General features: G+C 43.0%; 1 protein-coding gene across 4 annotated transcripts in view; it reads right to left on the bottom strand.

Annotated features, from left to right (window-relative positions):
* GALNT18 (polypeptide N-acetylgalactosaminyltransferase 18) overlaps nucleotides 1-17,151 on the bottom strand; it is a 246,427-nt gene that overhangs the window by 23,264 nt on the left and 206,012 nt on the right. For 3 of the 4 annotated variants that reach the window (XM_059848288.1, XM_059848289.1, XM_059848287.1), the window contains one exon: nucleotides 15,826-15,990. The exons of the other annotated variant lie outside the window; for it this stretch is intronic. In XM_059848288.1, the coding sequence (XP_059704271.1) occupies nucleotides 15,826-15,990 (165 nt within the window). The remainder of the gene's footprint in view (nucleotides 1-15,825; nucleotides 15,991-17,151) is intronic. 4 annotated transcript variants of the gene reach the window in all.

Here is a 17,151-nt window from a genome sequence, read left to right as displayed (position 1 = left end):
ATGAGCACTCACAGCTCACCTCCACAGCAGCTCTTCAGGGAGCTGGGCAGATCCTTTAAATCCCCACAGAGCCACTTGTTCTTCCCTGCACAGAGCCTTGAATGTGTCCCACAGCAATGGCCTGGGATGCAGCAAGGGAGAAAGCCAGGATGGGCACGGCTGGCTCCCAGATCCACATGGACAGGGAGGTACCAGAGCAGTGCCTGGCTCAGCCCTGGCTCTGCTTTGGCTTTAGAACTGCTCTGAAGCACAGGGAGGAAGGTTTCTATGGCACTCACTCAACATTTCCTGTTATTTTTCTACTTAACTGGGTTTGTTTTCACCCCTTCCCATCCCAATCCAAGCCTGGGACAGGGGTACTGTCCTGTCAGCTCTGGGCTGCTGACAGTGCACCTAATACAGGTGGCAAAGCCTGAACTAGTGTAAGGATTAAAGCACACAAACTGAGTAAGTCCAGGAAAAAAACGAGCAGGCAGGACTGAGGCATCAAAAGCTAACACTGTCAGCTAACACTGTCTTTTGTTCCTCAAACTGGCTTGGCCTCCAAATTACAGCATTCCTGAATGCTTCCTGCAGTCTGTTGTCAGCAGCATTTGGAACCCTAAAGCCAAATACAGGCAAAGGTGCCCTTTAAGTTAATTATTTGTTGCCTTTTTGTTTTTATAGTAAGCAGTTATCCAAACTTGTATAAAACTGTCATAATTGGATTTACTGCATGCTTGGCAAAAGGGTTTATTGTGTTCCTACACTTCATGCCCACTGGAAGGTGAGTTGCCCATCTGGGTTCCTTTCCCCATTCCAGGCAAGATGTCTACTTTCCAATTTAAAGGCAAAAAGTGATAGCCTAGAGTAATGTCTTTAATCATGAAACATTAAACACGATTCTGTGGGCTGAAACAAGTTTCAAGAGGAATTCTGGGCAATTGAACAGGATTAGGATTAAGATCACTGATGATGAGAGACAGCTCAATGGCAGTAGGAGTCTCAAGAGGATAAAGAAGCATCCAGGTCAAATCTTCTGTGAAAAACAGACTGAATGTGTCAGCACTAACAGGTCTGACTGAAAACTGCATTGTTTTTGCAAAGCAAATTGAAGCAATTCCTGTGAGAAGCACAAATGTTCTCAGCTCCTGCTGGCACTCAGACACACAGAAAACTGATGGAGGGCTTCCTAAGTGTACTTTTAATGCTACCACTGTCTCAAGTCAGCATCCTGGTACAAAGCAATGCTTTTGACTTCCCTCAGAGTTATTGCACCTTCTGCATTTCTACTGTAACGTAGGGGTTTCCTTGCCAGTCTTTCACTAAAGCAGAATTTATCCAGGAATATGGATGCAAACCTTGCAGTACCAAGCTGTGCAAAGTAATCAGACAGCTTAGAGATGCTTGTTTTGCTGAACTGTTCTGTGGGATCTTTTTTGGTTTACTGGGGTTGGGGATGCCCAGTTACCAAACCTGATCACTTTGTAAGACCTGGTAGAGAAGAGGGATGTTAAATGAGCACTGGAGGTCGTCAGCACTCCTGAAAATCAGACTGGTGGCTGTTTTTAAGGAGTTACTCTAAAGTGAACACTCTTCCTTTCAGAGTTTGAACCTGCTTTCTGCTCATCATCTTAAAGCTCATGTTATTCTGTCTGAAAGAGAAAAAACATGCTTGCCTAAACATGGATATTTCAGAAAAAGGTCTTAAAGGGTTAATAAGTATCTCCAGCCTCCTTGCCAGTCTTTCACTAAAGCAGAATTTATCCAGGAATATGGATGCAAACCCTTGCAGTACCAAGCTGTGCAAAGTAATCAGTTTAGAGATGCTTGTTTTGCTGAACTGTTCTGTGGGATCTTTTTTGGTTTACTGGGGGTGGTGGATGCCCAGTTACCAAACCTGATCACTTTGTAAGACCTGGTAGAGAAAAGGGATGTTAAATGAGCACTGGAGGTTGTCAGCACTCCTGAAAATCAGACTGGTGGCTGTTTTTAAGGAGTTACTCTAAAGTGAACACTCTTCCTTTCAGAGTTTGAACCTGCTTTCTGCTCATCATCTTAAAGCTCATGTTATTCTGTCTGAAAGAGAAAAAACATGCTTGCCTAAACATGGATATTTCAGAAAAAGGTCTTAAAAGGTTAATAAGTATCTCCAGCCTCCTATCACATCCACTGTATAGATCATTGCATTCTCCAGTCTATTAATTTTCTATTTGGACCTCAATCAGTGACCTCAAATATTTACATGTTCACTCTGCCTTTGAGGCAGAAACTCTACTCTTTGCTGTTGCTTTGATACATTTGAATCAAAGAATTATGGGGAGGTGTATGAGACAATCTCCACTTCAAACAGAACACTTGATCTCCCCGTGCATGTCCCCACAATACTGGGGTACATTTTCAGTGACTGTCAGCACACCCAATTTGAATCTAAAGAAAATTACTCAAATTATGCAAGGCATTTTTTAGCTCTGTGTGATTCACTTCTGTATGGACGTGGAAGCAGTATGAAAATGTTCACAGGAAGAAGGGAATAATCTATCCCATCCAGTAATTTATGCATTTTCAGTATTGCCTATTTCTTGGAAATATTGGATGATGTTATTGAGTTTAAATTTTCTGCTTTCTAGCAGAAAGGATAAAGGTGTATAAAGGATATAGATATATATAATATAGAGGCAGCTGATTAACTTCTTGAATCCAAAGAAGTATGAAGGGTTTTCCAACTCTTTGTCTAACAGGTGTGCTCTAAGTAAAGCAGCCTCTATAACCTATCTTTTGCTGTTCAAATCTTTCATCAATTAACTTGAACTACTGTAATTGAAATATTTCTCCCTGAAGTATATTGATAGCTGCCCTTGCTCAAAGACATGCTTCCTGATATATTTTATATGAGTACTGTGAAAATAAGGTGCATTTAACTGCTTTTAAATATGTGAAGTATCATATTCAACAGGTTAATATATTTAAAATATATTTTTATCTCTTCAGCTATTTGGATCATTATTTACAGGGTAGATAAGCAAATGAGAAATTTTACAAGGCTCACCTAAAATGTGAATTTATTTTTCCAACACTAGACAAAACTAATTATTATGTACAATGTAAACTTAAGTAGTGTTACAACACAGATCAGCCAAACCATTTCTTAAGGAAAAAGTAAATTTTTCCCTTCTCCTGCACTCAAGTTCTGCTGTCAGGCAGCCACCCAAGCACTTACATCCACTTGCTGGTACTCAGTGTGTAAATACTGTGAGATACTCTGACAGGGGGATTAGACACACCATTCAACAGTTCCACCATTCAATGTCTACGTCACAGTTTTGTCTCATTCCTTTCCCAAGACATCTGAGGTTCTGCATGATCAAAAATGCTACAATTTCATAATGCTGCACTAAATTTTTAATTCTGCAGCTGTGACGATCCAAATGAAGCAGCCTCATCTGTATGGCCAGAGCAGGATTTAGGAACTAGATATCTGTGCAATCATTTTCTGCTTTCTTTACTCTAGATTGGATGGTCTGATTTGCTTACTCTCTCCAGGATGTAGAAATACACTATACTGTTAATTAAGGTATTAATATAAAAGCAATTAATCCTAGCACAAGGATATGCAGCTTCATACAGAGAATGTAATTGGAATAGAAAATAAATTATAGAGATGCAGCATTAAAATCAGAAATGGAACCCATGGATCTATACCTATCACTAACATTTCTCCACATATTTTTAAAAAATCACAGATTTATAACAGGTTGCAGTCCTGTTAATAGCGAGAGTAAGAAAATAATAACTTGAAAATAATTAAATTCAAGCCTTTACTGAAATACCAAGAAGCTCTTCAGGATATGATAGCTGGAAATGTGTTTCACTACAGAAAATTGGGATAAGACTACAAAACCAGAAGAATACATTAGCCAGACTAAGATATTTTTCAGAAAGTAAATATGAATTATTACTCTATCAGCAGTGGCCAGAAAACCTTCCAGACATGCTAGAAAAATATGCAGAAACAACTATTCTAGGTGTAAGAAGTGATTTTTGTAATTAATTACTGAACACTCTCGGGGGTGGGGGTGGCTGTGGTGGAGTGGCAAGCAGATTAAAAAGGGAATCCTTTATCCACACATAGATAATCATGGCTAAATGCAGAATTTACAGTTGAATGCATTGTTTGGTTTTTATTTGGCAGCAGATCCAGATGATGCTGTGTCATGTTGATCTTCTGGGAGCCAGGATTACCTAGCAGGTGGTTTGTGGAAAAGGAAGGACTGGCTTGGTGCTCTGCAGATGAGGATGGTGTGCTGGGTTTTTCTGGCCACAGCTGTCCTGATAACCAGGAACAGGACTCAGAAATAAAACTGCCTTTTTGGGAACCTAGAGGAGAAAGCTGCAGAGATGCATGGTGGTGAGGGATGATTCTCAGGTTGGTGTTTCTGACTTTATTTTCCTCACCACTAAAGGGGATGATGTTCACACTTTTGTGTCTTCCTTTGCCCTAATCTGCCTGCTTGTCTTCCTTGGCAGCATTCAGAAAACTCCATCTGCAGAGCCCACCACATGCAGTGCTCACTGCCTATTCAGTGCTCCAAGTTTGATACTCAAGTATTAAATTAGAGCTCGAGATGTTTTTCTGAACTAGGCCAGTTCACAACTGCTGTATTTTATACTCCCTCTAGTAGGAGAAGAGTTGGATATAGGCAAATCCTGCATTTTAAACACCTCTGGAGTTGTGGGTGAGACTTGACCTATAGAAAATATCCAAAGTTAATGTTTGCCCAAGGTTTTCTTCTCTAACTAAACCCCAGAATTCTTTACTTTCTTTTCATTTATTGTGCCATGCAACAGCTGCTTGTGTAGTGAAACAATACCTTGATAGAAGAAAAAATCCAGGAGTGCTGGAGACATTTGCTTTATTTGTTTTTAATACTGCATTTTGTGAAAAGCTCAGAAAAGTTTCCTTTTTCATTCTGAGCTTACATAAATTATTTCTGCAAACAACTCAGCCTTGATTCATCTGCTGTGATCTAGGCTTGCTCCAAGATGCTTAAAGTGTAAGACAGAGGAAGGCAACAAAGATGTTTTGAAGGGTGATGGAAAATTCAGCTGGTGGGGAATTCCAAAATATAGTAACATGAAACAAAAACAGGATTTTGCTCAGTAGGGGAATGAAAATTAGTGGGACCTGCTTTTAGTGTTCAAAAGTATGCATACCTGTGAATACCAGTGAGGTAAAAAAGGCTTCTAAGGGAAAAAAGGGGTGTTAGATTAAAAATTTGCTGCAACTCTTGGTGATTTATCAGAGTACAGGAAACCTGTTGAATTCACTGTCTCAGACACCAATGTTCAGTGACTGACCAGATGTTTTTGATGGGCTGAGTTAATTTTAGGAGTGCAGATAACTCTTTTTAGGCATGCTGAGATGATCATTCAGACAAATCAAGCCTCGATCTTCTCGAAGAGAGCAAACCAGGGGTCAAGAAGGGAATCCTCCTCTTGCACTTGCAGTGAACTGCTGGCTCCCAGCAGAGCTCATTTCTGTCAAACAGCAAGCACTGACCATTGCCTGGGGCAGTCTTCTGGATCAGGTAATTAATCCAGTTAATTAATTTTGTGATCTGTGATGCAGCAAATTGTTTATTCCTAGGTTTTGCCTTCCTGTTTGGTTTTAATAAAAGCAACCTTGCTGTGGTACACAGAATTACAGAAGTGTTTCAGTGGCAAAAGCCCTTTTAGATCACTGAGTTCAACCATCAATTCAACACTATCAGCTACAGAACCAAACCACGTCCCTAGGTGCCACTTCTAGGTGTCTTTTAATTCTCTCCAGGAATGGGGGCTGCACCACTTCCCTGGGCAGCCTATTGCCCTGCTTGATAACCCTTTGCTGGTATCCAGCCCAAACCTCCTCTGGCACCACTCAAGGCCATTTCCTCTCCTCCTAGCACTGAGAAAAGAGACCAACACCCACCTGGCTACAACCTCCCCTCACACAGAGCAATGAGGGCCCCAAGAACCTCCTTTTCTCCCAGCTAAACACCCCCATGTCACCATGACATTTTCTGGAAAATCCTCTTTGCCCAGCATTTCTCCTGGGAAGCTGAGAAGCCTCAGAGAGGAATGAAAACAATAATGATCTGATTGCTGCTCCTGTGTTTGCTGCTCTGGAATGTGGCTTGGACATTGTTTACCAACAGGTGAATGTTTGATTGGTTCCATGGGAATTGTTTTAATTTAATGACCAGTCATGCTCCAGCTGTGGTGAGGCTCTGAGGAGTAACAAGTTTTTATTATTCATTCTTGTGAAGCCTTCTGATGTTTCCTTTCTCTTTCTTTAGTATAGTTTTATTCTAGCATTTTTAATATAATATCATAAAATAATAAATCAGCCTTCTGAGAACCTGGAGTGAGATTCTCATCTCTCACCTGGTCCTGGGGACCCTCACAAACCCCACAGCCCCATCTCCCTCAGCCTTGTGCCCCAGACCTGTCACCAGCTCTGCTGCCCTTCTCTGCACACATCTCAATCTCTTGCTGATAGGGAGGGCTCCAAACCTATCCACATTCACATCTTGCAGCTGCAGCACCTCACTGCCTTATTCTTTCTATTTTTCTCTCTATGGATGAAAATATTGCTCTAATATAGCACAGATGAACACAACTTCACCTTGCTATTCACCAGCCTTAGCATAGGTTACACCCAGTTACTCTTCTTCAGCCAGATAAATGAGAAACTCCTTTCAGCACAAGCAGGAAACCCAAGATTTTTATATTTTCCCCAGGCATGTTAACAGATTTCCAAAGGTTTATGGGGTTTTAGATGAGATTATTTGTGAGAAATAACTCCCCTGGAAAACAAAAATACTGAATGACAATTTTATTTCTTTTGTGTGTGTGTTGTATTTAATTAATCTAAGTTTTCTAATCTGAATGCTTCATAAGAAGGAGGCTTAATGCATTTTAACCCAGAAACTGAACTACTTGCATTATCATTATGTGCTTATGATTAAACCAGTCTCTAGGGCCTAAGAAATAAATTGAGTGCAAAGTGAAGAAAATGAGGAAATGAATTTGCACCAGTATTTCAATTGATCTGCATATTCTAACATGGAATTGAGGCTGAGTTCCTTGGGACTCTGATCATAGTGTCTACTTCTTGAAAATGGCTTTTTCCCCACTCACCACACAAATCTGGTTATAGCTGATATTGGGAAAGCAACGTCCTTTCTGCTGCAGCACAAACCTTGTGCAGTTTACTCAGACAGTGATGAAAATAATCCTTTTTTTTTTTGGTCTGATATATTGAGTGTCACCCCTCTTGGTTTCAGAACACCAGACTTGATGGCCTGATCATTCCCCTGAATAGCAAACAGCCTCTTCTTGTCAATTTTTTCATCCTGATTTCTGTGATTTCCAAAGGAACATTTTTCTCATCTTCTAATCTCAGACTGTAGACAATTACTTGGTAGCCAGATCTTGCTTACATCCATCCTGCTTTTGTCTCCATTGGTATAAAGATGCAACTTTTACTGCCTTGACAGAGTCAGATAGGAACAGAGCTTTGTTTTCAGCTGGGAATTCAGAAATAACAACAGAAAAACTCCTTCCATCCCTCCCACAGCTGGGGAATGCAGGAGCCAAGCAGGGACTGGTGATGCAAAGGAGGAGCCAAAAGCAGAGTTCAGATCTCCTGAACCTCAGGCCCTTCCCTTGCTGGTTATCACTCAGGCTGGAGGAGACATTCTGCTTTTGGCCATGGTTTTGCTGCCTTGCTGCAGCTCCCATCTGCAGCTGCTGGAGGCAGCCCCTCTGGACAGCTGACATGAGAAGGAATCATGTGCAACTGCAACAAATAATTTCTTTGTAAATAAGCGTGGCATTTAAAATTAGATGCTAAAATATGCAAATAGGGTCTCTGTTTTGAACGAAAAACAGGGGTATGTGCTAACTTTCTTCTAAATTAATTCAGCACAAGTGTCTTTGGAGCTTCAATGTAGTTCTCAGGAGAGTAAATACTGAATAATGTGATATGCTAGAAAAGATTTGAAGTGCACCCACTAAAAGCTCCTTTCACTGCTGCATTCCACACCAACTTTCTAGCTGGCAAGTTCTACACCAGTTTGCAAAGATTAAAACTTTCTGCTAGAAAATGACTCCAAATAGAAAACTGAACTGATACAATGAAATTTTGGTTGCCACTAGCTACGGCAGTAATTAACAAGTAAATTTAGCATCAGTTGGGAATAATTGCCAAGCAAATCTAACATCAGTTGTTAAAACACAATATTGTATAGTTATATTTCTATTCCATAGTTTTGTGCATGTTTTTTGCACATACATTTTCATATTTCAGTTGTAGTCAAGTATTCAAAATGGAGAAAGCCTGTATGCATTTAGATTTTTGTACTTCTCCATTCCATTCTGCATAAATGATACTAAAATGTTTATAGGCTGATATTAAGACATAGTTCATGGTGAACAAAAAGGAAATATTTTATTACACCTTTTTTAAAATTCATATTGTCATATTAAAATACTGCAAGAACATTAAGTTACATATTCAGGCACCAATTTATGAGAGAAAAATGCAAAGTGAAACATTAACTATAGTTTTCTCATGTCTAAGCAGAACAAGGGTTCAGCTTCCTCATCCTCCAGCTGTACCACCTTGTGCTGTTATCCACTTAGTTCAACTATTAAGTACAGGCAAGCTGGGGTAATATCTGATAAAAAAATTGGCAAAGAATACCTAAATATAGAAATGTTGCTGATGCACTGGACCTCTACACCACCACTGAGCCGTGGGCTTTGTGGGAGTGCTCTTTTATGTCTGAGGTTCAAAACCCCACACTTGGCAACGCTGGTTACTTAAAAACCAGATTGCCTCACTAAAAATACAGGGCATCCCAAGTCCATTGGCTCATTTAATGGAATAACCAGGTTCTGTTTTCCTTTATGTTTCCCCTGCAGGATCAAGGTCTGTATCTCTTTGAAGAGGATCACCATCCCTTTGTGCTCTGAGCTGCCTGGCAAACAGCACTGCCTAATTGCATAGTCCTACAGCAGTACAGCATGGCTTAAACCACAGAGACATACTGGGAGTATTTGCATCCCCTGTGGTTAAAAACACCACAAAAATTCAAGCTCCTGGTAAATCAGTGATGCTGCTTTGTCAGCCTGTGGCTCCCATAATGGAAGAATCTGCTGAAGGGGATGGGGGCCACTGTTCCCTCAGACACACAGAGCTCTGCTGAGATGAATCCCTCTTGTATGCTGATGTCCTTGGCTAATGGATGGGATGAAACCAGGAGTGGACACCAGATTTAGGCTGCTGTGTGATGGTGTTGGGCTCTGCTTCTGCATGCTGTGTGCTCAGCAAGGGGGCATCTGAAACTGGTACAGAGATTCTCTGCTTGCTTCCCAGCCCTCCAGTTTAATCCTGCTAGGCAGCTGCACTCCTGGGCTTCCCTGGGCTGTGGCAGTGGGAATGCAGTACTGCACTGCCTTTGTTTTCACTAGATAAAGGTGGGCAAGAGGAATTTTAAGGCAAAAGCCTTCAGGAGGAGCAAGACGTAAATTCAGTAATTTTAAGGTCTATTCCTTCTTTATACAGCAAAACAGCTCTCCTTATCTAATAGCTATTTAAATAAGATCTAAATTATCATATTTATCTGAGGAATACCTGTAACAATTCAGTAATTAATGTGCTTGTTTGTCTTTCCTTTTCCTTCCCAAGCAATTATTCACTTAGGAAATACATGCTGTAACTACAGCTGTCAGCCACACGTTTTAGTGACAGTTTCTGGCCATAGCATAAACCACTCCCTCCAAGCATTTATGAATGGGAAGACATCCTGTGGAAACCTTCAGCAGTGACTAGAATCACAATTCTCCACAGCATGCACAAGCAGTGTGACCAGAAGAGATGGGAACTGGAGGCCCTGCACATCTTCTCCCTCCCGTGAAGGATGTGGTGAGTGCCCATCCCTACAGATGCAGATTCCTCCTGCCTTTCTATGGCAACCACACTGGAACCTGGATTGCTTAAATTAACTAAGCATCAAACAGCTGTAAATGATCAATCCCAAGTTTTTAGCTCAGCCTGGTGCCCTTTCTTTTGCCTCTTTTTACACAGAGCTCTCCCTGTTGCATTTCTCACAGGAGCAGAAAGTGAGAGCGTGGCTCTCCTGCTTGGAATGGAACAGTCACATCCCTGTCCAACCAAACAGAAACAGGACAGCTCAATTAAAGAGTCATTACAGAAACACTTCCCCCTTCTGCCTTTGCTATGCCTCTGGAGGGGCCCTAATGAGGTAAATGAACTGTCTAACTGATCTGCTGCCACCCAGCTGAGGCACAGAGAGACAAATTCCACTTCTAGGGCAGGCAACTGACTCTGCATCAGCAATAAATCAGACTGGAGACTGAGACTTCTTAAAATCCTACAGATTTGGGATTGGTCCTCCAAAAAACCCGACTGCAGCTCTGAGAATGTTCTGCTTCTCCAGAACATCACCAGACCTCAACAGATCAGAGAACTGATACCATGGCCACAGGCAGTTTCTACCAACACCTGTCCTGAGGCCCCACCTGCCCAGGTGCTCTGGCCTTCATTGCCCACAGCCCCTTCTCTGCCACCTAGCAGACCCTGCAGCACCATCACTGCAGCAGCCCCAGCAGCTCCACTGGGCACTGGGCACAGGGACACTGAGCACTGGGGACAGTGGCACTGGGCACAGTGACATTGAGCACTGGGGACAGGGACACTGAGCACTGGGGACAGTGGCACTGGGCACTGGGGACAGGGATATTGAGCACAGGGGACACTGAGCACTGGGACAGTGACACTGAGCACTGGGCACAGGGACACTGAGCACTGGGGACACTGGGCACTGGGCACAGGGACACTGAGCACGGGGGACACTGGGCACTGGGACAGTGACACTGAGCACTGGGCACAGGGACACTGAGCACTGGGTACAGCTTCATTGAGCACTGGGCACTGGGGACAGGGACACTGGGTACAGGGACACTGGGCACTGGGACAGTGACACTGGGCACTGGGACACTGAGCACTGGGACAGGGACCCTGAGCACTGGGGACAGTGACACTCAGCACTGGGTACAGGGACACTGAGCACTGGGACACTGGGTACTGGGAACAGGGACACTGAGCACTGGGCACAGGGACACTGAGCACTGAGCACTGGGGACAGGGACACTGGGTACTGGGGACACTGGGCACTGGGACAGTGACACTGGGCACTGGGACACTGAGCACTGGGACAGGGACCCTGAGCACTGGGGACAGTGACACTGAGCACTGGGGACAGGGACACTGAGCACTGGGACAGGGACACTGAGCACTGGGCACAGGGACACTGAGCACTGGGACAGGGACACTGAGCACTGGGCACAGGGACACTGAGCACTGGGCACAGGGGACAGTGACACTGAGCACTGGGACAGGGACACAGCACTGGGACAGGGACACTGGGCACTGGGGACAGGGACACTGAGCACTGGGTACAGGGACACTGGGCACTGGGTACAGGGACACTGAGCACTGGGACAGGGACACTGAGCACTGGGGACAGGGACACTGAGCACTGGGACACTGCATACAGGGACACTGAGCACTTGGGACAGGGACACTGGGGACAGGGACACTGGGGACAGGGACACTGGGGACAGGGACACTGAGCCCTGGGCACAGTGACAAATGCTGCTGAGCTGGTGCTCTGTGCCAGCCCTTGGTTCCAGGGGAGCTGCTGCTGGTGCCAGCAGTGTCTGCGCCTGCTCCCCACCCAAACCAGCTCCCAGCCTGAGCTTGTGCTCTCCCCATGCTCCAGGGTCCCCAAGCAGCTTCCTCCACACCATGTTTCCAATCAGATTTTACTGAAATTCTGACCTTTTTCTGCCATGCAATTCTTGCCTCTATCTCCTCTGCCTTGTCTAATTTCTGATCCCTTACTGGGGTTTTTGGCTCTTACAAGCTCTAACTTTGTTCTGATTAAATGAAAAAGGGGTGAGGCAGACTGAACTAGGTGAGCTGTCACACACCTAGAAAACATTCCAGCATAAAAGTATTTCCAAAACAAACATTTCCCTAGGAGAAAACTTGACAAACAGCCTGAACAATAAAATTCTTGAATGCCACCCAGTTGATGGGACTCTTTTCTGGGCTAATTTACATAATTTGACATAATTACTGTTATAAACACTTGAAGAAGCTTTGCAAGCAAGAATGCCACCAAAGCCTACGTTTTATTGGGTCTCATTGCATTTGGCAGCTGTACAAAACTGTGGAGCATGGAAATCAGATCCTGATTATACAAACACATACTACCAGCTCTGAATGCTCAATGCAAGTTTCTGCACAGGACAAAGGTGCCAGAGGTAGTGATTCCCTCCAGGTGCTTGCCCATCAAACCTCAATTTTGTCCATGAAGTAGCAGTGGACATCTGGCTGCCTGACTCCAGCTGCCTGCAACTGAAGACAGCCAGGGAATTTAAAATTTTAAAACCAAAGTGAAAGATAAAATAAAAAAAGAAATCAAGTTTGATATACATGCACAAGCATATATATATGTGTGTATACACACACTTCTGATCTAAAAGATGTGACTTAAGAATTAATTAATTAGTTCTTTAATTGATCTACAGAAGCAAGGAGTCCCCTAACTGAGGATAACCCCATCTTCTACTTTTGTCATCTGCAATTCACTCATCATTACACAGCACAGAGGAGGAGGACAGTGTTACCTGAAGGATATTTTTTCTAAAAGCTGTACGGTTTTCTGTCAACCAGACTGCTGACCATGTCCCACCACAGACTACTGTGGGGCCTCTCAGATTATAGGGTTTCCTCATTCAAACTAATTTACCATAAATGTCTGTCAGGAAAAATACAGATTTTGTGCTGGTCAGGGAAATGTGGTGCAATTGATTTATCCTACTTTGGGGGGTCAGTCTGTTTCCTGTTCCCCTTCTGAGACAATTCCCCACTTGCCCTGCTGTATTTTTACTTACCTACACCATCAGACATCCCTGTGGGATGGCTCAAGAGCCCAGAGAAGTCAAAGCATAGCTGCAGCTAAATGAAAGTGCTACAAAAGGCTACAACCAGCATCTACACTTGAATTAACAGTTCAAAGCAATATAAGCATGAGTATGATATTCACAGTAGTCCTGCTCACTGCACACATGGAAAAGAAATACCAGAGCTTTTAAAAAGTAATGAAAAGAGTCTTTTTAGAGAGAACTTCCAAGACAGTCACACAAATGCATCTTTTCACCAGGCTAAATGGGTGCACTTCAAATGGAGTTCACCAGTTCATCAGCAAGCCCTGATTACATTCATTAACTTTCTTCTAACTTACAGAATGTACCCCGTTGAGCAACAATGCCATTTTAATTGTATTGGGTCTTAGCAAAGACCTTTTTGAACAGAAAACTTTTAATTCTCCCATTTGTCTCTTAACTTGTCATGAAGAAAGGAACTAGCTTTCACTTCTCAAGTAACTAGCTTTCACTTCTCTCAGGGAGATGTTCCTTTGCAGAAGGAAGAGAGAGGCCACAGAGTGGAGTTTGCCAGAGCTGCACCTTCCTTGAGAGACTGTAGCTGGAACATGGAATTGCAACAATCCTAATACTCCTCAATCCCATTTTTAAACATTTCAATAGATAAATTATCAAGGCCTCCTACTGCTGTCCCCTGCCCCCAAAGCAAGATCTAACACATAATCAGTATTATGAAATAGCAGTAGCATCCTGGAGTGGAAACCATTGATTGTCATCAGAACTTTGGGTTAGACAGTGCAATCACTGGATAGGTGCACCATGCTAAAATGTTACTGAAAGGTTCTTCAATTGTAATTGTACTTTTTAGAAATGGTATAAAAAAATCAAGTGCAGAGATGGATACAGTGAGGCTCCCCTCATGAAAAGACCAGTGTTATAATTTGTGAGAAGATATAATTAAAAGTTTGCCCTTGAGTGGCCAATTTAGGGATTTAAGATCTGTTGCTTGAGAGTTACCTCTTAAAGACCTAGACAACTGTCAAATATAAATACAAAATAAGCTAATACTATGCTTTGCTGATTAATGTCCAGATACTTTCTGCACCAAGATTGATACTAACTGTACTACAAACGCCCTAAAGTATATGGATAATGGCTATTAAAGAAATTATTGAGTTGACAGAAAAGATATTTGCAAATCCACCTGGATGTTACAGAAAAATTAAATGCAGGGGAAAAAATTGTTTCTAATGGTGAGCCTCAGCCTGTGGGCTGGAGTACCAACTAGATTTGTTGACTCAAACTGCAGAGGAGCACCTGTGACACCAGGCAAACTCACACTAGCTATGACACTTGCCCCAGAAGCTACATCATGCATGTGTTTTAGAAAGTAATGTCATTTCATTTCATTGATCCACCAGCCTGCCAGCACCTGACATGGCAAAGTTCCACTGTGTTAAACTCACCTGAGGGAAAACTCATCTTTCTTTGTGTTGTGGTGTGAAGCTCTACTTCCTCCTTGCTTTCCCCCTGCCCTCTTCCTAATGGCTGTCTGTCCAGTTCCACATTCCAGCTAGGGCATTGTGTGATTGGCAGAAGTTCAAAAGATGCTTTTCAGACCTGGAGTCATTGGCCTGTCCAGGTGTCATTGTCCCCTGAGACCCTCCCCCTCCCACCTGGTTGGTGGCTTACCTATCCTCTCCCTCCCACCTCCCCGGGAGCTTAAAAGGCGTTGAGGCCATGTGGTCTGGGTCTGTTGGAGCTGTACTGAGATTCAGAACTGTGTCACCTTGGAATAAACTCTGGATTTAACTCTCCGGCAGAACCCGCTCTCTTTCTTATCGCCATCACCTGAACTTTTTCCACTAGAGGTAAACTGAGTCTCTACTTTGTATGGGTCCATTCCGAGTGCCTGGCTGCAACTGCCTGTGAGCCAAAGGTGTCTCTGAGGAGAAATATCCCCAGCAGTCATCTCTAGCTCAGTGCAATCAATAATTGGTGCCCAACGTGGGGCACATCGAATTTGCAGCCCCAAGAAGTAATCTCTCTTTGAAAAACAGAATTTGTCTTTGGCTTCCAACCACTGCAACCTGTTTTGTCTCAGGGTAACCTCAACCCCTTTGTGAAAGCACTGAGATGCCTTGAGTCACCCTGCCATTTCCTCTCAGCTAAACCAGAGTGATCTCCCTCAGTGTTGTGCGGCAGAGCCTTTTTTCTAGCCCCACAACTTTTGTGGCTTCTTTACCCTCCCTTCTGTTTCTAAACCAGTTATGAATGCAGACAGCAGGCCTGGCCTTAGTGTCCTACCAGCATTCTCACCACTGTGAAAGCATCTCTCAGCCTTTCCTGGAGCCTCTTTCTGCATCTCTCACACTCATGTGTAAAAGCCTGAGCCTTTTTAAGAAAGAAACTGCAGAACTAGCTCATTAAGAGGCTGTTACCACCAATGATCCACTATCACCATTTGTCAGTAGCTACTTCTAAAAAAAAAAAAAAAACCAAACAGATTTCTGTTCCTCGTTGATAAATAGGTTACTTTGCATTTGACTCCACTGAAATAAACTTTTTCTCCACCCCCCATGACAGTACTCTGCCTTACAAACGAGTCATTAATGGCAAGCTCAGAACATATAAACCAATTTTTGTACCCTGCTGAGGTAGCTGGCATTGGGATCAGAACTAAACTTGCACAGAGCTCCCAGGCTCTGAGCAAAGCAAGCAAGGGGAAACCTGGTTCTGTTCTGCTAATAAACAGCTTACTCACACTTCAACACAGAAACAGAGCTTGAAAACGTTCTGAAAGGGCTGCTGGGTAAGAATTACCTGAGTAAATTGCCAGTAAAGCTTCATTCTCTTGGCTTTGGCATAATTGCATTCAATGAGCCTGGGCCTGCTGTTCACATCCACCAGGCATCTGTTGTCATCATCGTCGATGGTGGGGCTCAGAACACCCACGTGCAGCTGCTGACTGCTTGTGTAATAAACATTCTGCAACAGGAAGCACAAAGAGGATTTGTGGCCTCTGCACAGGAGCAGCACTTTCACCCAAAAGCTGATGGCAAAGATAAATATGCTGAACAGCAGCAGGCTGACCCCAGAGTGGCTTTTAAATTATCTCCTTTCATGCAGGAAGCAACAAAACATTTTAAAAGTTGGTCTAAATTAACAATTAATTTCTTAAATATTGGTTAAGTATTTAAGAGGAAATATGCAAATACAACTGATCATTGTCTCATCATGTGACTTTTTACTCCTGTTTTCTGTGACACTGAGGGTCTTCAAAGAGGAAGACAGACACCCTGGGGTTGGCTTGAATATGGCCATCAGCTGTGATTAAACTATTTCATCTGAGGATAACACCTCACTGGAGAGGTAAAAAAAGAGAACAGCAGCACAGGACTTCAGAGCATCTCAGTCTTTTATAGGACAGATAGAAAGATAAAGCAAGGCTTTCTGCAAACAAATGCTAAAACCCACACTTGAAGCAGTTACCATACAGGAAAAAAAAAAGCTGTTAGCAACTGGTGACAGATACAGACATGAAAGAGAATAGAATGGGCACGTTTCAGACATTTGTTCTCATTTTACTTTTTATATTTCAATACACACAGATACAAGAGACAAGGACAAGGGACGGACACTGGCTGCTCTGTATTTCTAGCAAAGAAGGGCCCTCAAAGGCCTCAGGGATTACACCTGGGACTAAAGACATTAATTTATTATGTTATACAAATTCTTTCTACTCTTTTTGACTACAAAGATATGGGGAAGGTTTCTCTAGAAGAAAGAAAAAGAAGGGGAAGGATGGAGGGGATGTGTCCTCTTTCAGACTGGCAGCTTACATGTAGGCCCAGGAAGGTAACACAGGACTATGCCAGGATTGCCTGATTGCTAATCACAAATAGAATTTATTTTGCTAAAATCAGACCTTTTTCCTTGAAAGGACCATGAGAAAGATGAAATGGAAACATCACACTGTAGGTGGAAAGTCTGTGATAGCTCAGGGGTGGCAGAGTCACAACAGACAAGAGTGGACAGAAGCACCAAATCAATGCCCCTGTCATTTACTGCAGCATTTCTGTTGGTCTGCAACAAAAGGGAAACTGGAAATTATCCTAGGTGTATTTGGGAATCTTTCTGGTGCCCAGA

This window comes from Haemorhous mexicanus, chromosome 6 (assembly GCF_027477595.1).
Source record: "Haemorhous mexicanus isolate bHaeMex1 chromosome 6, bHaeMex1.pri, whole genome shotgun sequence".
Taxonomy (NCBI): Eukaryota; Metazoa; Chordata; class Aves; order Passeriformes; family Fringillidae; genus Haemorhous; species Haemorhous mexicanus.
The sequence above is the reverse complement of the archived record's forward strand: the minus strand, read 5'-3'. Positions and strand labels throughout refer to the sequence as shown.